Genomic DNA, 24,492 nt, shown 5'->3' with positions numbered 1-24,492 from the left:
GCTACACCCCGGGTATCTGCATATATTCACTTCCTATATATTGTTGGTGACAATTTAGGCTTTTAAGCATTTGCGTGTGTGGCACTACCTTAAGCGATCTAAATTTAGCTCATTACTTGAGTTGCGAGCAGACAGACAAAATGGCGGATTGTTACCCGAGGTTTTACAATTTGTTCTACCACTGAACGCACTAAAATGACTAGTATTGTGAATCATCAACGAATATTAAAGAAGTATTTATCAAATCAAAACTGTTTGGTGCGTATGTCATCGAATCCCAGGTACATTCTGCAAGTAGGAACAATCGGTCTCACATCGGCCAAGAATTCACTAGTCGGGGCGAATTCTCGGAAAAACCCTACATATAACAGCAATATCAGGTCCATCTGCACAGAATTTCAGGAAACATGAGGAGCCAATTTCTGTTCAACTAAATGTAAGCCGATATAAGATGATAGTAGAAATGTAGCTTAGTGAAATCTAGCACTTCTGGTCTTGGCATCTTGCCCAGAACAAACAACCCTTCCTGTCAAATATTTCTAACCAACAAAATCTTCAAACTCACCTGCTGATACAATGACATCAAAGGTACAAGTTGCGCTGTTGCCAGATCCATCGGTGAATGTGTAGGTGACGGTGGTGGTACCAATATTGAAGAAAGATCCTGGAGTATGGGTTCTTGAAGTCAGGGACACAACGCCAGAGTTGTCAGTGGCAGTTGGCTCAATCCAGGAGACTGTTGTTCCAGTGCTGCCAAATGCTACAGTTTGGCCAATATCATTGATGCACGCAATTACTGGAGGAATGTTGTCAACTGAAAATGGACAAAGAGTGATACCGTGTATATTTTGTTAAACCAGTGGAAATTAAGGGTTCTTTATTCAAATTAAGGGCATGATCAAATAAGGGTTTATGACGGAGCAGATAATGACAATCCCTGTTCATACATACCAGAGCATTTGTGACCCATCACATCAAACCTACCACTTTGCAGCAGAAATGAAAATGGAGATTTAAACACTAGGATATCAGATACAGTAAAAAAGGTTTTACTTTTATGAGGCAAAACAAGCTCAAATTTCTTTTTCTTTATATTTTCTCATCTTCTTTCATTGTTGTCTGCTGATGAAGTGGTTGGTTCAGCCGTGAAGTGGTTGGTTTTGATGTGATGGGTCACATTTAGTGATTGCATTTCATCAAAATAATACCCTTGTGCTAAGCAGCTAGGCTCTCAACCAATCACACATGCCGTATGATAGTACCTATGTATGAATACCAGAATAAATTTTTAACATTGAAATCTTGAGGCTAGTAAATATAAATAGCAATACAATTTTAGGAGCAAAAACAATTTTTGGGTTGGTATGCACAAATGCTTAATTTTAGGTCTACAGGGCATATCATTCTAGCAGTCAGCGTGTAATTTCAATATTACTAGTAATCAAATGCTGGTAGCATTTTCACAATCACTACCAGCATTCAGTTGTAGCTAGCGACAAAGTTGCTTTCAAGTCAGCTGGTGGCGACTTGATGCTATGGCATGCTAGCGACTTGTCGATCAGATATCAGCAATCGCTTTTCTGAGAAGCTATAGAAGTTGCGTAACATAAAACGATATGCTCATGGCAATTGCACAGTAATATAACATGCCCTCAAGTAGTATGTTTAGACCTGTAAACAGGCCTATGAGTGGGGTTTTTAAAAAAAAGCGTAAAATTTACCTACCAAACTACAAATTCAATGCTATTCATGCATATTTCACAGATTATAAGCTCATATTTCATTGCATAAATGTGAGCGTCGCTTGACAAAATTATGATATACCGTAAACGTTCGCCTAATGGCGCTATGAGCTCTCTTGACATAACTGGAATTTTAGACGCAAACCAAAAGTGTCCTCCCATAAAAAAATCCCACCTGCAAATAAGGGCACATACTCTTCATTCTTGTTGCGATTTTTAGTGGAGGGAGCTCTATTTGTACATGAAATTTACCCCAAGGCAAAGGAACCCAGGTGCGCCATTAGGCGAACGTTTACGGTATGGTAGCCATGATGTATCTTCTCTTTAATTCCATATGGTTTTATTGAATCAAATGTCACACTTCCGATGGATGGTTTGGATTAAAAAATATCTATCGGACAATCATATATCGCCACATTGGGAGAAGGGTGCCATTTAACATCATTCCGAAGGGCGCAGTTCTAAACAAACATATTACACAATGAGTACGAACATGGAATCAAAGAATATGTGACCTTCGCTCCACAACATCGCGATGACCTTTCAAACATCGTTAATCTCATTTGCTAGTCGTTTTATTGCGACACATAAATGCTATCAGAAGTGCAGACACTATTTTGATTTTTGATGTTATAATTGTTTAAGCGGAAATTGAAATCTGTCAGAAAAATGAATAAAAAGCGGATTTCGGCTAAATAGCGGAGATCTCGCAGGCCTGTGTAAAAAAGATTTGCAATGAATTATTCCAGAACAGACTATTCATTAACAAAACCACAAAACCTGACATGATCATACCTTGAACAACATTAACATTGAATGTGCAAGTTGCACTGATGCCAGATCCATCAGTGAATGTGTAGGTAACTTGAGTGGTGCCAACATTGAAGAATGACCCTGGAGAATGGCTCCTAGAAGTCAGTGAGACGACGCCAGAGTTGTCAGTGGCAGTTGGCTCAGTCCAGGAGACTGTGGTTCCGCCGATTCCACTGTTGACTGTTGTAGTGACGTCATTGATGCAGGCAATGGTTGGAGGTGTGGAGTCAACTGAAAATGGAGAAAGCAAAATTCAAAATTTGAAATTATCTATCATATCAATGTGCATTCGTTTCATTATTGTGGTTGTTGCATCAACAGCTGTAAAACTACCGTAAAATTCCGTCTACAAGCATATATATGCCTCTAAACGAGGTTTTTTTGACACAAGAGACAAGAGGCAGACACTCTCAACAAAAACGTTATTTGGAGTTTGAACAACTATATTACTGATAAAGGCGGATGTACAAACATGTATAGTTGTAAGACCAATATATTGCAATGTTTTTGAGAAGGGTATTGGCCTTTCATATCTTTCGTTAAAAAAAAACCTTGTTTAGAGGCATATATGCTTCTAGACGGAATTTTACGGTATGGTAAATGCAAATCAATCAAGGTATTAGATTATATCCACACGGTATGGAGGCTTAGTGGTTAAGTGATTGGATCCATAATCATGGGTCATGGGTTCAATTCCCATCACGGCCAATGAGTTGCATCTTTGGGCAAGGCACTGGTGGCTTAGTGGGTTGCATTGTGTTCTTGGGCAAGGCACTTAATCCCGTTTGCTTCATTTCACCCAGTTGTGACTGGGTACGGCTTATATGCTGGGAAGGTAAATAGAACTATTGTGAGGACTGCTGGATCCCCCTCAGCAATATTATACACAAGGGTCTGCCCCCCCCCCCATCACTTCGATAGAGATGGGCACTCCATGCATGAACCTTTACATTGCCAGTACCAAAGTCCACAAGTCGTCCCAAGTCGTTCACATGATGGATTTTCAAAATTGTTTCATCCTCAACCACATAATGACAGCTATGGAGACACACGCATTAGCATTACCGCGAAGAGTGCAGCACCTTTTGTTGAAAGCACTTTGACAGCTGATGAGCACATGCATATGGATGAATCGGAGGAAATGTGGTTATGGAAGAAAGTCCTTCTCTTATGGAATTATTGATGGAAGAAATTTCTCGAATGAAGACATGAAAGAAAAACAGGTGTGGCATCAACTACAAGTTACATGATTAAAATATATATAATTATCGCAGAGATTAGACTGCAGTGATATGATATGATTTGATATGATTTTGTTAACCTGCACAACATTGCGGCCAAACGGCCGAATTGCATTATACAAGAAACACAACAAATATTATGAAAGAAACCAATTACACATAATTATAAAGCAAAAAAAAAAAAAAAAAAAAAGCAACTTGGCATGGAGGACAGCAGAGAGATGCAAAAGGGCACAAAGGGAAGCCACCAGCACGCAAGCAGATTAATGTAGTATGGAATGGGGCTTTTGGCAAATCTTCTTGTGCACGCACGCAATTTGGAGATATGGGCTGCATTTCTCAGCTGTCTTCCATGGACTTCACTTCTACTAGGAGGGAGCAACATGTTGGTACACTCTGATTTTGCAAGCGATTATCTTGTGAACTTAGGCGAGTGTTGTTCCTCCTGGCAGAGAGAGAGTCTAGCTTACATACACTAACTGCATTATCATACAAAATATAATTAGAACCCAAAATGATTCTGCATGCCCTTTTTTTGACATGCTCAAGTGTACTGGATTGCTTAACAGTGAGCGATGAATGCCAAATGGCATCAGAGTATTCCAAAAGGGGACGTATGTAACCAACATAAACTGTGGTCAGCACCAAAACGTTTCAGAGAACTGAGCATGCAGAGGCGTTTGTTAGCACACTTGCACATGTGATCCACCTGGGCATCCCATTTAAGATCTTGCTGTATGAAGATGCCCAGGACTTTGGCAGATGAAACAAAAGAAAGCAATGAATGGCCTATCTTCAGAATGGGATGAGAAGGTGGGTTTCTCAGTCCGGACTCCGGCATGTGTATCGCTCATCGAGGGCAAAGTAGCTATGGAGGTCACACACATTGGTATTACCAATAAGAGCACAGTAAGCATATGAAGGAAAACCGGTTACGAAAGAAATAGTCTTTGTGTATATGGAATTATTGATGTTAGAAATTTCTCGAATGAAGAAATGAAAGAACAAAAGGATCTTCTCATGCAGTACTGTTACCCAGGCAGAGACTGATATAATTTATGGGAGGATAACACCTAATGAAGTGACAAGAAACTCAAAGAGAGAAATAGGATCTCCTCATGTAATAAGCAAAGGAATTTATCAAGTGAGGAAAAGAACTCCTTGATTAGAACTCTGATTCAAATAAGCATCTCGGTAAGTATACATACTAACGCAAAAAATTATGAACAATAATACTCCCTATTCCAGAATAAAACAGCACCAATTTTTTTGGATACAAAAAATATTATCAAGTTTTGCCAAATGAAACGCTGCTAAATCACAATCCTTTAGTTAGTTCTAACTGGCAATGAAAGTCAAACTTTAATATTTGGTCAATTTTTTATGCAGTGCAAGTCCAAGACTTGTACAAAGACTAATTTTAAGTTATGCATTCTAATTATTGGGAAACACATTTGAAACTTTTATAACCAATTTTAAAAAATAGCATGAAATAAACATTTTGAACCCACTCTTATCCCTATACTCAAGATTTTGAGTGATTAGATGTGTGCCAGGCCTTAGAATTTTGTGACTACAATTGAAAGAAAATGTTTTTCCTTGAAATTGTAAAAATATTTTTGCCAGAACTAAAAGGATTAGGATTAAGCTATGTTTCATTTGGCAAAATAAGATGATATTTTTTTAATTTCAAAAAATCAGTGCTGTATTTTTCTGGAATCGAATAATAAGTAGAGATGTCCAACAAACTTCGTGAATAATACTAAAAGACCAATAGGAATATGAACGCATGTGGACTAAGGAAGCACTTTCAAGTTATTAGAGAGGACAAGATACTCCTCATGTAGAAACTAGATGGAGACAAAGTTGAAGCCAGGATACAGATCTCATGAAGTATACAGCATGATACAATGAACTTCATGAACGGCGTCAAGGAAGACAGAAATGGGGAAAAGGCATGAACGGAGAAACCACAAATGTTGGTCTTTGATTAAAACTTGTGACCATACCTGCTACCACATTAACATTAAAGCTACAAGTTGCACTGTTTCCAGATCCATCAGTGAATGTGTAGGTAACTTGTGTGGTACCAACATTGAAGAAAGATCCTGGAGTATGGGTCCTTGACGTCAGGGAGACAACGCCAGAGTTGTCAGTGGCAGTTGGCTCAGTCCACGAGACGCTAGTTCCAGTGCTGCCAGATGATACCGTTGTGGTGACATCATTGATGCAGGCAATTGTTGGAGGTGTGGTATCAACTGCAAGTTACATGGTTAAAAATATATAAACTGATCTTTATCATTATTGTAGAGATGACACCAAAGCACTGTTACCCCGATAGCTAAATAAGACGTGCACATGGATGAATCACAGGAAAAGCATTTAGGGAATTATCGATGTTAGGAATGTCTTGAATTACTTGAATGAATAAATGAAAGACGACGAGGATCTCTTCATGAAGTCCTGGAACCCAGGTAAGAGACAGACATCATTTATGAGAGGATAAGTTAACTCCTCAGAAAGTGTACATATATGTAAAGAGAAACCATACAAGCAACTCTAATGGAGAAAAACAAAATTAAAATGCAAGAAACAAAGGAAATTTTCAAGTAATGAAATTGGAATGAGGAAAAGGAACTCCATGACTAGAGCCCAGTATCATAAGGATCTCAGTAAGTATACATACTGAACAATACTAGGACAAAAATAGAAACTTCTCATGTAAGGAGCTAAGGAATTTCGTAAGTTAAGGAAATGGAATTGAGGAAAAGAAAGTAGAACCCAGGTTGAGACAGTTGATGTGTATCATAAGGTTCTAAGTTAAGTATACATACTAAAGCAAGAACTCAAAGAACAATACTAGTGATGACAGAAATAGGGTCTTATGTTGGAAAGTAAGGAACTCCTCATAAATCCCAGATAGAGACAGACAAAGCTGATACAAGGATAACAAACTCCTCAGAAAGTATATAATGTAAGATGAGAAACTCTGAATAACTAACTAAGGAAGCACATTTCAAGTCGCGAAATGCAAAAACCAGATGGAGGCAAACAAAGTTGAAGAGAGGATAAGGATCTCAGGAAGTATACAGCATGAGGCAATAAATAATAATAATAATAATAAAACAGCATTTATCCACGCTTTCTGAATACTCAGATTCCTCAAAGCGAGCCACGGGTCGATATGCTGCCAAGCCCCAAAGGGCAGCGCAAGTTGACCTCAATGCTGAGTGTGACAGACAACAGGCCCGGGCTGATCCCCTGCTCTTTACGAAAAGGCCTGCAACTTTTACATTTCCAGATATTGCTCTCTTGGTACATGGGACCACCATTTAACGTGACTCTCCGAACCACTGTGGTGTCTGCACGTTTAGGGCCACAATGAGTGGGATAGAGGATAAATGAGAAAGCTCATGATCTTACAACCTTCTGACTGATAACTTCAAGAACAGTGTCAAGGAAGACAGAAATGGGGAAAATGCATGAATGGAGAAACTACAAAAGTTGGTCTTTGTTTAAAGTTTGTGACCAAAGCTCCTCAGGAAGTAAACAACATAAGATGAGAAACTCTGAATAATGCTAAGAAAGAGGAATAGGAACTCCTCATGTGGACTACAAGTAATCGCTTCAAGTCAGAAAATGAAGAGGACAAGAAGCTCCTCATGCTGAAGTTGAAGAGAGGATCTCAGGAAGTATACAGCATGAGAAACTCCATGAACAGTGTCAAGGAAGACCCAAATGGGGAAAAGGCATGAATGGAGAAACTACAAAAGAAGTTAATCAATTGACAATTCATACCTGCTACCACATTAACATTAAAGCTACAAGTTGCACTGTTGCCAGATCCATCAGTGAATGTGTAGGTAACTTGTGTGGTACCAACATTGAAGAAAGATCCTGGAGTATGGGTCCTTGACGTCAGGGAGACAACGCCAGAGTTGTCAGTGGCAGTTGGCTCAGTCCAGGAGACTGTGGTCCCACCGATTCCACTGTTGACCGTTGTAGTGACGTCATTGATGCAGGCAATGGTTGGAGGTGTGGTATCAACTGCAAGTTACATGGTTAAAAATATATAAACTTATCTTTGTAGTTATATCGCCGATATCTGAAGAGCACATGCACATGGATGAATCATAGGAAATGATGGCAAGTAACTCATCAGAAAGTGTACATGTAAAGAAACAAAGGAATTTCAAGTAAGGAAATGGAAGTGAGGAAAAGAAACTTCTTGACTAGAGCTCAGTTGATTAGAGTATCTTAATGATCTCAGTAAGTATACATACTTTAATGAACTAGTGATGGGACAGAAAAAAGAACTCCTCATGTAGTTATTTCTCAAGTAAGGAAGACAGAAGTTGGTAGAGACAGACAAAGTTGTTGAGAGGATAAGGAACTCCTACAACATACTGCTAAGGAAGAGAGTAACATGAACTCCTCATGTGGAATAAGGAAGCACTTTCAAGTTGGGAAATGGAATTGAGGACAAAAAATTCCTCTTGATGGAGACAAAGTTGAAGAGAGGATAACGATCTCGGGAAGAAACTTCATGAACAGAAATGGGCATGAATGGAAAAAGTCTTTGATTAAAGCTTGTGACCATACCTGCTACCACATTAACATTAAAGCTACAAGTTGCACTGTTGCCAGATCCATCAGTATATGTGTAGGTAACTTGTGTGGTACCAACATTGAAGAAAGATCCTGGAGTATGGGTCCTTGACGTCAGGGAGACAACGCCAGAGTTGTCAGTGGCAGTTGGCTCAGTCCAGGAGACGGTAGTTCCAGTGCTGCCAGATGATACCGTTGTGGTGACATCATTGATGCAGGCAATGGTTGGAGGTGTGGTATCAACTGCAAGTTTACATGGTTAAAAATATACAAACTTATCTTTATAATTATCGTAGAGATTATACCAAAGCACTGTTACCCCGATAGCTGAAGAACACATGCACATGGATGAATCATAGTTAATGCATTTAGGGAAATAGTTTTTCTCGTATGGAATTATTGATGTTAGAAATTCTCGAATGAAGAAATGAAAGAGAAGACGAGGATCTCTTCATGAAGTCCTGGAACCCAGGTATAGAGACCGACATAATTTATGAGAGGATAAGTTAACTCCTCAGGAAGTGTACATATGTAAACAGACCAGAAACTCTTCTCAAGGAAATCAAAGTGATGGGAAAAATCTCCTTGACTCGAGCCCAGGTTGAAACAGACAAAGTTGATACTATCATAAGGATTTCAGTAAGTATAAATAATAAAGCAATAAAATATGAACAATACTAGACAAAGAAATTTCTCAAGGAAGAGAGGAGATGGAGACGGACAAAGTTAATGAGAGGAAAATGGACTCCTTAGGAAATATACAACATAATACTAAGAAAGAGGAATAGGAACTCCTCATGTGGACTAAGGAATCACTTTCAAGTCAGGAAATGGAGGACAAGAAATTCCTCATGCTTTAGTTGAGATGATCTCAGGAAGTATACAGCATGAGAAACTCCATGAACAGTGCCAAGGAAGACAGAAATGGAAATAACTACAAAAGAAGTTGGTCTTTGATTAAAGCTTGAGACGATACCTGCTACCACATTAACATTAAAGCTACAAGCTACAGAAATAGGAAATCCTCATGTAGGAATTTCTGAAGTAAGGAAGAGACACCGGCAAAGTTGAAAGGATAAGTAACTCCTCAGGAAGTATACAACATACTACTAAGGAAGAGAGGAACAGGAATAAGGAAGAGCACAAATGAAAGAGCACAAAAAACTCCTCATGCAGAAACTAGATGGCGACAAACAAAATTGAGCGGCTAATGATCTCAGTAAGTTCACAGCATGAGACACAAAACTTCATGAACAATGTCAAGGAAGACAGAAATGGGGAAAAAGTCATGAATGGAGAAACTACAAAAGAAGTTGGTCTTTGATTAAAGCTTGCGACCATACCTGCTACCACATTAACATTAAAGCTACAAGTTGCACTGTTGCCAGATCCATCAGTATATGTGTAGGTAACTTGTGTGGTACCAACATTGAAGAAAGATCCTGGAGTATGGGTCCTTGACGTCAAGGAGACAACGCCAGAGTTGTCAGTGGCAGTTGGCTCGCTCCAGGTGACTGTAGTTCCAGTGCTGCCAGATGATACAGTTGTGGTGACATCATTGATGCAGGCAATGGTTGGAGGTGTGGTATCAACTGCAAGTTTCATGGTAAAAATATATAAACATATCTATATTATAATCATTGAAATTACACCGCAGCCCAAAATGTGGCATATTTGTGCATCGCTCAAGGAGAGCAAAGTAGCTATGGTGGAAACACCCATTAGCATTACCACAAAGAGCACAGCACCTTTTGTTGAAAGCACTTTGATAGTTGATGAGCACATGGATGAATCAGAAGAAATGCAATTAAGAAAGAAAAAGTCCTTCTCGTATGGAATTCTTGATGCTAGAAATGTCTTCATGTAGTACTGGTACCCAGGCAGAGACCGAGGATAAGTACCTACTCAGGAAGTACAACAACTCTAAGAGATAAAGGACTCAAGGAAATGGAAGTGATAAAAAGAATCTCCTTGACTAAAGCCAAGGTTGAAAATATCTCAGTAAGTATAAATAATAACACAAGAAACTCTATTAACAATACTTGCAATGACAGAAACAGGAATTCTAATGTAGGAAACAAAGGAATTTCTCAAGGAATTGGGGGCAAGGGAAATAAACTCCTTGACTAGAGCTCAGGTAAGGAAGAGAGGAGGACACCTAGGTTTCATTATCACTGAGGTATAGGACTTTATTTTTCGGAGAAGAGCAGGTAGGGCAACTACTTGATTATATTTCTACATGTTCATACTACATACTCTGAAAATTTTAGAGTCCGTTTTTTTAAAATCACATTTTGTTCCTAAAATGGGAGTTATAGCGCCCTCAACGGGCACCCTCTCCATAAGGCTACATGTAAAGACCCGTTATAGACAAATGGCCCTAAAATAAAACGGACTCGTGCAAATTTCCTCAAATTTTGCATATGATGTAGATTTAACATCTGGAATGTAATGCAAGTGATGTCATTGCTGCTCTTCTAAATTCATTTTTAAAATGTCCGCCCCAGACCAAGGTGAGGAACTCCCCATAAATTCCAGGGAGACCGGTAAAGTTAATCAAAGGACAAGGAACTCCTCAGGCAGTATACAACATACTACTAAGGAAGAGGGGAACAGGAATTCCTCATGTGGACAAAGGAAGCACTTTCAAGTAGGGAAATGGAAGAGGACAAGAAACTCCTAATGCAGAAACTAGATGGCGATAAACAAAGTTATGGATGAAGATCTCAGGAAGTTCACAGCATGAGACAAGAAACTTTATGAACAGTGTCAAGGAAGACAGAAATGGGGAGAGGGCATGGATGGAGAAACTACAAAAGAAGTTGGTCTTTGATTAAAACTTGTGACCATACCTGCTACCACATTCACATTAAAGGAACAAGTTGCACTGTTGCCAGATCCATCAGTAAATGTGTAGGTAACTTGTGTGGTACCAACATTGAAGAAAGATCCTGGAGTATGGGTCCTTGACGTCAGGGAGACAACGCCAGAGTTGTCAGTGGCAGTTGGCTCAGTCCAGGAGACACTCGTTCCAGTGCTGCCAGATGATACAGTTGTGGTGACATCATTGATGCAGGCAATGGTTGGAGGTGTGGTATCAACTGCAAGTTTCATGGTAAAAATATATAAACATCTATATTATAATCATTGAAATTACACCGCAGCCCAGAATGTGGCATATTTGTGCATCGCTCAAGGAGAGCAAAGTAGCTATGGTGGAAACACACATTAGCATTACCACAAAGAGCACAGCACCTTTTGTTGAAAGCACTTTGATAGCTGATGAGCACATGGATGAATCATAGGAAATGCAGTTAAAAGAAAGTCCTCGTATGGAATTCTTGATGTTAGAAATGTCTCTAATGATTCCCTCATGTAGTACTGGTACCCAGGCAGAGACCCAGGATAAGCAACTGCTCAAAAACTATACATAAACAAGCAACTCTAATGAAGAGATATAGTAACTCCTCACGTAACTTCAAGGAAATGGAAGTGATGAAAAGAATCTCCTTGACTAGAACCCAGGTTGAAAATATCTCAGTAAGTACACAAGAAACTCTATGAACAATACTTGTAATGACAGAAATACGAATTTCTAATGTAGGAAACATAGGAATTTCTCAAGTAAGGAATTGGGGCAATGGAAATAAACTCCTGTGACTAGAGCTCAGGTAAGGAGGAGAGGAGGAACTCCTCATAAATCCCAGGAAGTCGAAAGGATAAGGAACTCCTCGGGAAGTGTATACACCACACTACTAAGGAAGAGAGGAACAGCAACTCCTCATGTGGATTAACGAAGGGAAATGGAGCATGCAGGAACTAGATGGCAACAAAGTTGAGGATACAGATCTCAGGAAGTTCACAGCATGAATGAGGAAAAAGTCATGAATGGAGAAACTACAAAGTTGGTCTTTGATTAAAACTTGTGACCATACCTGCTACCACATTAACATTAAAGCTACAAGTTGCACTGTTGCCAGATCCATCAGTGAATGTATAGGTAACTTGAGTGGTACCAACATTGAAGAAAGATCCTGGAGTATGGGTTCTTGACGTCAGGGAGACAACGCCCGAGTTGTCAGTGGCAGTTGGCTCCGTCCATGAGACGCTTGTTCCAGTGCTGCCAGATGATACCGTTGTGGTGACATCATTGATGCAGGCAATGGTTGGAGGTGTGCTGTCAACTGCAAGTTACATGGTTAAAATATATTAAACTTGTCTATATAATTATTGTAGAAAAAGATGGCATATGTTCCTTGTCTCCATCTGGGGTTAATTGAACATTATGTTTTGTCAGAAAATTTGATAAATGATCACAACAACCGCGGTAAGGTATGACCATCTGTGTGTCTCGCACCCGAGGGCTCAGGGGTTCAACACCCCAAAAAATGAAAATTCATCGCTTCCTTCTTTTCCTTTCACCAAAAAGTCTGTGAATTTAAAGTTATAGCTGCTTTTTTTTTCTTATTTCAAACATTATTTTGAATATCCACTCGTATCATTTTGTTTGTATGACAAAACTGCAGATGTCAGTGGCAATTGGCTCAGTTGCCGATTGCAACTGGACTAGCCCAATGCCAATAACATGTACACTAAGCATTATAATATATGCAAACCTTACTACCTACCTGATACAACATTGACATTAAAGCTACAAGTTGCACTGTTGCCGGATCCATCAGTGAATGTGTAGGTAACTTGAGTGGTGCCAACATTGAAGAAAGATCCTGGAGTATGTGTTCGTCCCGTCAGTGTGACAACGCCAGAATTGTCAGTGGCAGTTGGCTCAGTCCAGGTGACACTTGTTCCAGTGCTGCCGGACACGGTTGTTGTGGTGACATCATTGATGCAGGCAATTGTTGGAGGAGTGCCGTCAACTGCAAGTTAGGTTAGATGGTTAAAATATTTAATATATAATTATTAAAAAGGGTTGACTAACAAGTCCAAAAATATTAACTTGCCCAAACACCACAAAAAGCTGCAGCAGCAATCCACTACAAGCACAAGTATTCCATGTGATGCAATAGAGTCATACAAAATCGCACATGGGAATGCTTGGCAAAGGTAATCCCCTGTGGCCAGGTATAGCCGTCTGTGTGTCTAGCAGGGTCGGGGGTTCAGAACCGCACCCACGAAAAAATTCTCTCCATCTTCTTTCCATCCGCTCCACCAAAAAGCCTTCATGAAGTTAGGGTTCTACAACCACTTTTCCACTTGTAGACACATTCCCTAACCCTAACTTGTCCGAAAAGCCACAAAAAGCCACTGCGAGATGTATTATTACAGACAATACGATACTGTATAAATCAAACTTTATTACTTACTTGAAACTACATTGACATTAAAAGTACAAGTTGCACTGTTGCCAGATCCATCAGTGAATGTGTAGGTAACTTGAGTGGTACCAACATTGAAGAAAGATCCTGGAGAATGGGTTCTTCCTGTCAGTGTGGCTGTGCCAGAATCGTCAGTAGCAGTTGGCTCAGTCCAGGCGACATTCGTTCCAGTGCTGCCAGATGTTACCGTTGTGGTGACATCATTGATGCAGGCAATTGTTGGAGGAGTGTTATCAACTGTATATTGGATGTATAAATACAAATGCATTTAATCCAAATATTTAGAACACAAAGATATGGTATAGGAAATAAAAACAATCCAAAATTTAACACAATTGAGCAAGTGTCAGATAAAAACAGTTTCTAACATATGCAGTTTATGGTCCGACATCTCCCTATTAAGTGCAATATTGGTAGACGCAAGTGTGCAGATGGAGCATAGAACTGTCGTCTGCTAAGTGCCAGAAGTGCATAGCTGCCAGGTGAACATTTGGTAATTTACACACAGAAATTGTATGCCAAACAATTAATACATAAGGACTGGGCTGTTCTAGTTGAAATCCATACACCCCACTATGGAAGACATGACCTTATCTCCCATACACGATACATGGAGTGTATATTTTCAATGGAGTCACCGATTCAGGTAGCCCCAATTGAAATTTGCGCTCTGTGTCTTCAAACTGAGGTATATGGATTTCAACTGGAATATAACCCATCTCCTGATGCTGCCTTCAATATTACACAAAGCGGTGAAAAGCAAAAAACACTGTGCACATGTGCAGTCTGGCTGTTGTCAACCTGTTAAGTAAATTGCTAGATACATGCACATCCAAAAACTATTATGCAACAAATATTAGAACATGCTCAAATGTCCGATGTACTGCCGAGATAGTCCAGGAGTGTGTACATATTGTCAAAATTCTGCACCTGCTGAAAAGAGGTCAAATTAATTACTATGACCTAAAAATGCATGCAGTGCAAACAGGTGCAGTCCCAAATGCTTTGAAAATTAAACGCAAGGTAACTTGATATACTGTGTCCATGCCAGAGCGAAACGTCCAATGATGTCATTCGACGATTCCACCATCTCGGAGAGGGTTTACTGTAAAACTGCTTCATAATCAAGTCGCTAGCGATGACCACTTGCAATTTGATCAATAAATGAATTGGTTTTTATTGTGCAAGTACTATAATTTCAGTTCATTGACAAAATGGCTCATCGCTGGCAAATAGAACATATACCCATCTATCTCAGACTAGACCCTCCCTCGGGTCCATGGAGAACGACTGGTAATGTAGATTACATAGCATTAAAAATCAACCCAATACATGGACCCTCCCAGTCTGTAAGCAATTTGCCTTCAAGTTCCCACAAAATGCTGGGAGTTCACTTTTACGGATTTGGAGTCACGTAATCTTTCTATATACCACATCCATGTTTTCACTACATTAACGTTTGTGTAAGCGACTAAAACAACGATATTGTATCCGACCAATCAACACAGCTTGGCAGCGGGGATATTTGAAAAGGCTTCCTAGCTAAATAATGTGCAAACATTTGCAAACCGCACGCGATAATATACGCAATATGGACAATAGGCCTAAGTCCGAGTCGAGTGGTTGCCTTTTATTATTGCGCTGCGTACCATGGGTCTATCAGACGCGTGCCACTTGAGCTCAATACCTCTCAGTTGTTGACAAGTGTCCCATCCGATCTTCGTCACATCCCGCGCATAGCTTTGTGCTACCATATTTGAATTGAAACTGGGCGGGCTTTCGTAAGTGACACGGAAACAACGTGCTTCGTTGAACGAATATTTGGAAGGGAGATCTCTAACAGATTGGACCAGTCTCGGAATCAGCGCTCAATGGACTTTCGCGTTCACTTATAATACGAGTATATTTCTATATTGCTGCATGGTTGACTGTGGTGGTGTAATTAGTGGCGCCAATTTGTGGATGAAGAGGAATGGGTTTTTGGCATTGAAGAAAATAAGGGGGGGGGGGGGGTACAGGACTTTTCATATTTTTTTCATACATGTAGGGCATTATGTAATTATTTATTGTTACATTATCCAGAGATGGAACCAAACCGAGACTGGGGGCCAGTCTAATCTCAGACCAGATAGATGTAGCTTTGATGATAGGAAAGAGGCAACTCATGAAAAAAACAAGATTAATTTTTCCCACTTGAAGAAATACAAAGTTCGTTTACAAGGACAATTAGGCCTACAGTAATTTTGCAACTGATCAAGCAGCAGAAGAGCACATTATACATGTACTTGCTACCCTAATCTCACATGATATTCAGAAAAAATCTAATTCAGTTTGTCAGCTTTTTATTGTTATCATTACCACTTTTACACATTAGACATTCAACTGAGAAAGTTGATTTATCCTAATGTTTAGTTTATTGACACCTTTTTTAATCATACATGTTTAATTGTTTATATCACATTTTTAGACTTGTACCTACTACTATTATAGTCTACCAGTGCGTTCTCTTAAGCTAATTAAAGATTTTTTCAAAGCAATATGAACAAGAAGTTGTAGGCCTATTAAATAGACATGAAAGAAGTATGTCATATAACATAATAAAGATCTTTGATGGCCCTCTTATCACTAGCTGATGCCGAAATCACAGATGATGCTTCAAAAAGAAATCAATTTGTATTTGTTGGTGGATATTTTGGACCCAATATAAATATGTTAATATAGCTACAATAACCGAAGAGTTACAGGTAACCTGAAGGTCTCGATAATAGGCAAAACTATTTTTATACCTGGACATCCCCCTCAATATCAAAACCACCTATCCATTCAAGTGAATGATCCTGGGATTGGTTGGACGGACTATAGATGCTTCCAAAGCTTAAAAAACTTCCAACAATTCTGTTTGGCTGGTAGCCAGTGCAGTTCAATCAATAGTTAAGGAATAAAACTTTTAAAAAGTGCATGCTAATTGTTAAAAAATTGTCTGCAACAATACAGAATTTGTGTGCTCAATCTTAATTGCACAGGTGACAGAATACAAATTGTATACAAATTGAAAGCAAAAACATCCATGTGATGGCGCTTATATGTGCAGTACCAAGTAACACATATAAGTACCTGTACTTGCGACAACATTAACATTGAAGCTGCAAGTTGCACTGTTGCCAGATCCATCAGTGAATGTGTAGGTAACTTGAGTGGTACCAACATTGAAGAACGATCCTGGAGAATGGGTTCTTCCCGTCAGTGTGGCTGTGCCAGAATCGTCAGTGGCAGTTGGCTCAGTCCAGGTGACACTTGTTCCAGTGCCAGTTGATATCGTTGTGGTGACATCATTGATGCAGGCAATTGTTGGAGGTGTGTTATCGACTGTATATTGGATGTATAAATTCAAATGCATCTAATCCAAACATGTAGAACACAAAGATAAGGTATAGGAAATAAAAATTACACAGGTGACAGAAAACTGGCAGGACTGGTATACAAATTGAAAGCAAAAATATCCATGTGATGGTGCTTTTATGTGCAGTAACAAGTGACACATATAAGTACCTGTACTTGTGACAACATTAACATTGAAGATGCAAGTTGCACTGTTGCCAGATCCATCAGTGAATGTGTAGGTAACTTGTGTGGTACCAACATTGAAGAAAGATCCTGGAGAATGGGTTCTTCCCGTCAGTGTGGCTGTGCCAGAATCGTCAGTGGCAGTTGGCTCAGTCCAGGTGACACTTGTTCCAGTGCCAGTTGATATCGTTGTGGTGACATCATTGATGCAGGCAATTGTTGGAGGTGTGTTATCAACTGTATATTGGATGTATAAATTCAAATGCATCTAATCCAAACATGTAGAACACAAAGATAAGGTATAGGAAATAAAAACGATCCAAAATTGAACACAAGGACACTAGCAAGTGTCCGATAAAAACAGTTTCTAACATATGCAGTCTATGGACCGACATCTCCCTATTAATATTGGTAGACGCAAGTGAGCAGATGGAGCATACAAAGCACACACAAATTATATGCGAAACAAAATATGGACTGCACTTTCCTAGGTGAAATCCATACACCCCAATATGAAAGACATGGCCTTATCTCTCATACAAGAATACAAGGAGTGTAGATTTTTCAATGGAGTCGCCTATTCATGTAGTCCCAATTGAAATTCTCACTGTGTGGGAGATTAAGGTCATGTCTTCCATATGAGGTAAAGGTCATGTGAGATTAAGGTCATGTCTTAATGTGAGATTAAGGCCATGAGGTATATGGATTTCAACTAGAATAACCTGTGCAAAAATATCCATGTGCTGGTGCTTATGTGCAGTAACAAGTAACACATGCAAGTACCTGTGATGACAATAACATTGAAGCTGCAAGTTGCACTGTTGCCGGATCCATCGGTGTACACATAGGTAACTTGGGTGGTACCAACATTGAAGAAAGATCCTGGAGCATGGCTTCTTGATGTCAATGTGACAACGCCAGAGTCGTCAGTGGCAGTTGGCTCAGACCAAGAGACGCTTGTTCCGCTGCTACCGGACACGGTAGTTATGACATCACTGATGCAGTCAATTATTGGATCAGTGGTGTCAGCTGCATGGGTAGATTAAATTCATTCTTGTTCATTTTGTCCAAAAGCAAGAAAACAAGCACACTTAAAGCCATATTGTAACATTTGACATAAATTTTCATGCTTTAGTTGAGACAAAATTTGAGATTGAATAAAATGATGAAATATATCAAATAATAGTCGAATGCATAAGTGATATCCACATAACATGGCTTGTGGGAAGGTCATAACACATCAAAAGGATTGCACTTGTTCACGATAGACAGTGATGCAAATTAGCGACATTATAAAAATATTAAAAAAATAAATAAATAAAAGCGCAGTGATTTATAGTGCGCTACGCACAGGCACAACGCCTAGACGTTGATCCACAAGCCTCAGCACACTTCACAGATTGTCGCTGACCACTACGGCCCCACATCATTCCATAAACCATTAAACAACAATTCAGGGACTTTGCTGCTTCAAGAGCGCACACCCTAGACATTCCACAAATAACCACATCGCAACCAGGATCAGCTCCCCGGGTTTCGTACGGGTTACAACGAGACAAATTAGCAGTAAGTTCCTTGTCCAGGGGAATTTCAAGCTAACTCAATTTTTCCATGAGAGCGTACTAGGCACCTACAGGGTTCGAACCCGCAAACTTTCACACCATAGTCGAACACCTTATCGATTGAGCTAACTTGACTGCTATGCACTGGTATTAAATAGCGATTTTCTTTGTTTTGCCTGATACGTTCTGGTCAAAAATAATGGGACATATCTGATGGCGAAAACTAATCTAATAAATTATGGAAATGTTACAACATGGCTTTAAATATAAAATGTAACATTCAGTACCATATCAGACTACCTAGTGCAAAAGTTATTGAAAAATTGTACAAAGTAAAACCAATAATATTCCAGGTTACAGATAACAGAACATTTAACTTACAATGAATTCAAATAGCAATATTGAAAAAATTTCAACAAGAACATGGAATTACAGCCAAACAGTGCATGCCCTATTCATTCTATGATACAAACCACAACTTAATGATCAAATGGAACAATAATATGTAGTTTGACATGGTTAAGCCATCTTAATTTAATAGCTTGTCTCTGTTGAACAAATTTAATTTTTTTCCTGCTGTTTGATTTTTTTCCAAATCCACCACACAGTCTCACGTCCGACTTGGTCAGACGTGAAAATAGCCTAAGTAAATTTCTTTATCTCGACTATAGCGAAGTCTCCTTGAGATGAAAGGTAGTCTATTCTTGTCAAAAAGCTCGTCCCACAGATTTAAAATAAAAACAAAACAAAAACTTGGGTAAGGGCTTTGAAAGGAACTATTAATTTAAGATAACCTTAAAGGTTTGCTTCTCTCTTCAGTGGTAGAATTTGCATCTGCTGAGAATGGTTCTTGGCTTTCCAGGAGCCAGACTTTGTTGATGAATACTTCCATCAAGTACAATCTGTGTGCAAGGTGAATGTAAACCAAAACTAAATGGTGCACAGTGCAGATATACCAAAGCCAAAAACATACCCTGGGCCTGCTCTATAACATTAACATTGAAGGTGAAGCTAGCTGTGTTTCCAGATGGATCTTGATAGGTGTATGTCACCGGTGTAGTACCAACATTGAAGAAGGTATTGGGTGATCTTGTCCTAGATATCAAAGTTGCAGTTCCAGAGTCATCCGTTGCTGTCGGTTCTACCCAGTTGACACTGGTTCCAGGAGAACCAGATGGAACAGTTATAGTGATGTCATCAATTGGACTGATAACTGGTGCTTGATTGTCTGATGCACCTATGCATTTCAAAATTCACAACAAAGCTAATAAACCTGAATTCATTTTTAGATATTTAAAATTAACAAAAAGTGCTGCTGAGACTAACTAAAACAATATGGTCTAGTTATAGCTGCTGGTAATCCTGATGTACTTGTCATTTCAAAAGGAGTGCTCTGACCTCAACACTTGTCACTTGCAAAGAACGGTATTTTACTTAAAATTTCCAGAGATATGTCTTTCTCAATGAATACTGCCATAAAGTAAAACATGTGTGCAAGAGGGATGTCAACCAAACCTAAAATGGTGCACAGTGCAGATACAAAATGTATAGCAAAGCCAAAAACATACCCAGCTCTATAACATTAACATTGAAGGTGATGCTAGCTGTGTTTCCAGATGGATCTTGATAGGTGTATGTCACCGGTGTGGTACCAACATTGAAGAATGAATTGGGCGAGTTTGTCCTAAATATCAATGTAGCAGTTCCAGAGTCATCCGTTGCTGTTGGTTCCACCCAGTTGACACTGGTTCCGGTAGAACCATTTGGAACAGTTACAGTGACGTCATCAACTGGACTGATAACTGGTGCTTGATTGTCTGATGCACCTATGTATTTCAAAATTCACAACAAAGTTGATAAACCCCATTTCATTTTTAGATATTTAAAATGAAAAAGTGCTGATATTACAATAGGATGGTTTAGTTAGGCTACTGGTAATCCTGCATGGATTTATGTACTCGTCATATCAAAAGGTGTGCTCTGACAAAGATGATAAACCTCTATTATTTTTAGATATTTAAAATTAACAGAAAGTGCTGATATTCACGGTTGTTTGATGTGACCATTAATTAGGTTTTCAAACAAAACATCATGTACAACCCAATTTTTAGGCTTAAACAGCTTAAAGCGGTATCATACTAATATATACAGATGCGTATTGAGTCATTTTCAACTTTGATTTCCCGTTATTTACAACATTATTCACTTTCATAGCATTTTTTTAAGCTTTTTCGGATATAAAATGTATCTATTTATGACAAGATTGGTGGCGCTATTGAGATACTGGAAATTACTCTTTCAGGCTTTTAATAAAAATAATTCCTTTTATTTTTTGACAAAATATGTTTATAAAATATCTTTGTTGCTTGTTTCACCTATTCCATCTGTTTAAATGTGAGTGTTGATTACCTATCCCTTGCAAATTAAGAAATATGATTTATGATAAATAGAGCCATCTGTAGGTTGCATTTTCTTAATAATGAAGCCAATTCTGTATACATCAAACAACCGTGTATTAGGCCTACAATAAGATGGTTTATTAGGCTACTGGTAATCCTGCATGGATTTATGTACTCGTCATATCAAAAGGTGTGCTCTGACCTCAACAACAAAGTTGATAAACCTCTTATTTTTAGATATTTAAAATTAACAGAAAGTGCTGATATTACAATAAGATGGTTTAGTTAGGCTACTGGTAATCCTGCATGGATATATGTACTTGTCATATATATACTTGTTCTCTGACCTCAGCACCTGTTGATAGAACTTTTATCTGCAAAATGGTACATGTACTGGGCTTTAAATTTCCAGGGGCATGTCTTTCTCGATGAATACTTCCGTAAGTACAACATGGGTGCAAGGTGGATGTAAACCAAAACGAAAATGGTGCACAGTGCAGATACAGCAAAGCCAAAAACATACCCAGCTCTATAACATTAACATTGAAGGTGATGCTAGCTGTGTTTCCAGATGGATCTTGATAGGTGTATGTCACCGGTGTGGTACCAACATTGAAGAATGAATTGGGCGAGTTTGTCCTAAATATCAATGTAGCAGTTCCAGAGTCGTCCGTTGCTGTTGGTTCTACCCAGTTGACACTGGTTCCAGTAGAACCATTTGGAACAGTTACAGTGACATCATCAACTGGACTGATAACTGGTGCTTGATTGTCTGATGCACCTATGCATTTCAAAATTCACAACAAAGTTGATAAAACCCTATTTCATTTTTAGTAACAGAAAGTGCTGTTGAGACAAACTAAAACAATATGGTCTAGTTAAGTTGCTGGTAATCCTGATGTACTTGTCATTTCAAAAGGAGTGCTCTGACCTCAACACTTGTTGATCAGTCCAAGAGAACGCCAAATATGGATCAGGAGTATTACATAATAATACCCTGCTATGACAATAGCTGCACTAGGTTAATGGTATAATCTCCTTATGTGGTTAGCATGACTGGGCCAGGAAATCCACAAGGTCAGCCAATGTATGTACATGTATTCGATACATGTACCATATCTTTTACAATGGGTGATAAATTTCTGGTTTTATTTCAAAACGCAACATTCGATATTCTAAAGCTTGGTCCAAATCCAAGAGAAGAACCAACTCTAGTAATTTATGTGGTTTCAAATTATATCAGGCGTTGCCTTTTTGATAGAAATGGTGTTTGTTGATGTGCACAGTTTCCCATTAGATCATAACATGCTGTTGTACATCCAAGGTCAAAGGTCTTTTAATCCATATTTGGTGTTGTTCTGGTCTTTTAATCCATATTTGGCATTGTTCTGGGACTGTTGATAGAGCTAGCAAAGAACGGTATTTTACTTTAAATTTCCAGAGAGATGTCTTTCTCGATGAATACCAGGGTTCGCAGGTTTTTGCCGCAGGTGGAAAAAAAAGTGGTTTTAACCACGGTTTTAACCGCTTGGCAAAAACAGTTTTTGCCAGTTTTTGCCGGCAAAAATGGCAACAAAAAAAATAGTAAAATGAAAGGCATGCGTTTTCATTGCTTAAGTGCATTTAACCAAAATGTGGCATATATCAAATTCAAAACTTTTTCATTTTAAGGAATTGATGAGACAAACAATAAGTTGAATGATTCATTAAAAGTTGCATGTTACTGTTTATGAGCTTTATGTGTTACTTTTTAATATTTGAGTGACTATAAGTGAGTTTTTGCCAGTTTTTGCCACCCTTGTCGGCAAAAACAGGTTTTGCCAGCAAAAACCGAACCCTGATTAATACTGCCATCAAGTAAAACATGCGTGCTAGGGGTTGTCAACCAAAACTAAAAAATGGTGCACAGTGCAGATATAGCAGAGCCAAAACATACCCAGCTCTATAACATTAACATTGAAGGTGATGCTAGCTGTGTTTCCAGATGGATCTTGATAGGTGTATGTCACCGGTGTGGTACCAACATTGAAGAAGGTATTGGGTGAGTTTGTCCTAGATATCAAGGTAGCAGTTCCAGAGTCATCCGTTGCTGTTGGTTCTACCCAGTTGACACTGGTTCCGGTAGAACCATTTGGAACAGTTACAGTGACGTCATTAACTGGACTGATAACTGGTGCTTGATTGTCTGATGTACCTATGCATTTCAAAATTCACAACAAAGTTGTAAAAACCCAATTTCATTGTTCTATGCTTTAAATTTTAAGTGTAGTTTTAGCTTATTCTTTCTTTATTGAGGGTAACAACTTCAGTGACCGGCACTGCATTCCAAGCACGCCCTCAGTCAATACAAAACATAATATTCATAGTATATTAGTACACAAAAGTGATGCAATATAAGATATACAAAAAATCCAATCACAATTAGGAATTCATAAAATATAGGCCTACATTTCAACATGAAATGAGAACACTTGTTTTGAATTGTCTCAAAGACATATTTTCCATAATAGTTTGAATCATTGGTGATAAACTGTTCCAAATATGAGCAGCTCTGACGTGAAATGTACGCAAACCAGAATTAGTGTTGTATTTTGGAACAATCAATGTATTAGAAGAATGATTTCTGGTTACATGAGACCAAGTATTATGAACAAATTCAACTGAGATGATAAATATGTGTAGGTATTGATGTAAATAAACGACGTATTGATGTTAATATGTTACTATATAGACAAATATGTGCAATACCAATTCATGAGTGCTTGGAGGATGGGTACATTGTAGACCACAGCCTAAGGTAACAGAAATTGTTAATAAACAGTAAATTTGAGGAAATAACTACCCAAATAGTAAGAACAAGCGCATATAGACAAATCCTGATTCCACGCATTCCTACACATCAATGGCAGCCATTTAAGTGGGCCATCCCACCTGAAATGTTAAATGATGCAGGCTTTGGGCAGTTTGGTGCAGATGGCCCCCAGCAATGGCAGAATGAATTCTGACCATCACTTGGCTTGTCGGATTGGTGTATATGTACACTAGTCAATGCAGATCCCATATTGTGCTACAAAATCCACAACTTTGTGCTTAGAGAGATATACCAAAGCATAAGAACATAGTTAAACAATCAAGATGGTTTAGTTAAACTGCTGGTGATCCTGCATGGATATATGTACAGTATATATACTCGTCATATTAAATAGGCGAGCTCCTCAACACTTGGT

At 38.8% G+C, this 24,492-nt stretch overlaps 1 protein-coding gene across 1 annotated transcript in view; it reads right to left on the bottom strand.

Moving 5' to 3' along the window:
* LOC140140575 (uncharacterized) overlaps positions 1–24,492 on the bottom strand; it is a 135,341-nt gene that overhangs the window by 73,421 nt on the left and 37,428 nt on the right. Inside the window, 17 exon segments of the mRNA XM_072162332.1 lie at positions 566–814; positions 2,538–2,786; positions 5,806–6,054; positions 7,595–7,843; positions 8,399–8,647; positions 9,748–9,996; positions 11,257–11,505; positions 12,340–12,588; positions 13,033–13,281; positions 13,729–13,977; positions 16,855–17,106; positions 17,290–17,541; positions 18,088–18,333; positions 19,840–20,103; positions 20,435–20,692; positions 21,789–22,046; positions 23,202–23,459. Coding sequence (XP_072018433.1) covers positions 566–814; positions 2,538–2,786; positions 5,806–6,054; positions 7,595–7,843; positions 8,399–8,647; positions 9,748–9,996; positions 11,257–11,505; positions 12,340–12,588; positions 13,033–13,281; positions 13,729–13,977; positions 16,855–17,106; positions 17,290–17,541; positions 18,088–18,333; positions 19,840–20,103; positions 20,435–20,692; positions 21,789–22,046; positions 23,202–23,459 — 4,278 coding nt within the window.

This window comes from Amphiura filiformis, chromosome 19, assembly GCF_039555335.1.
Source record: "Amphiura filiformis chromosome 19, Afil_fr2py, whole genome shotgun sequence".
In the NCBI taxonomy this organism is placed as follows: domain Eukaryota; kingdom Metazoa; phylum Echinodermata; class Ophiuroidea; order Amphilepidida; family Amphiuridae; genus Amphiura; species Amphiura filiformis.
The sequence above is the reverse complement of the archived record's forward strand: the minus strand, read 5'-3'. Positions and strand labels throughout refer to the sequence as shown.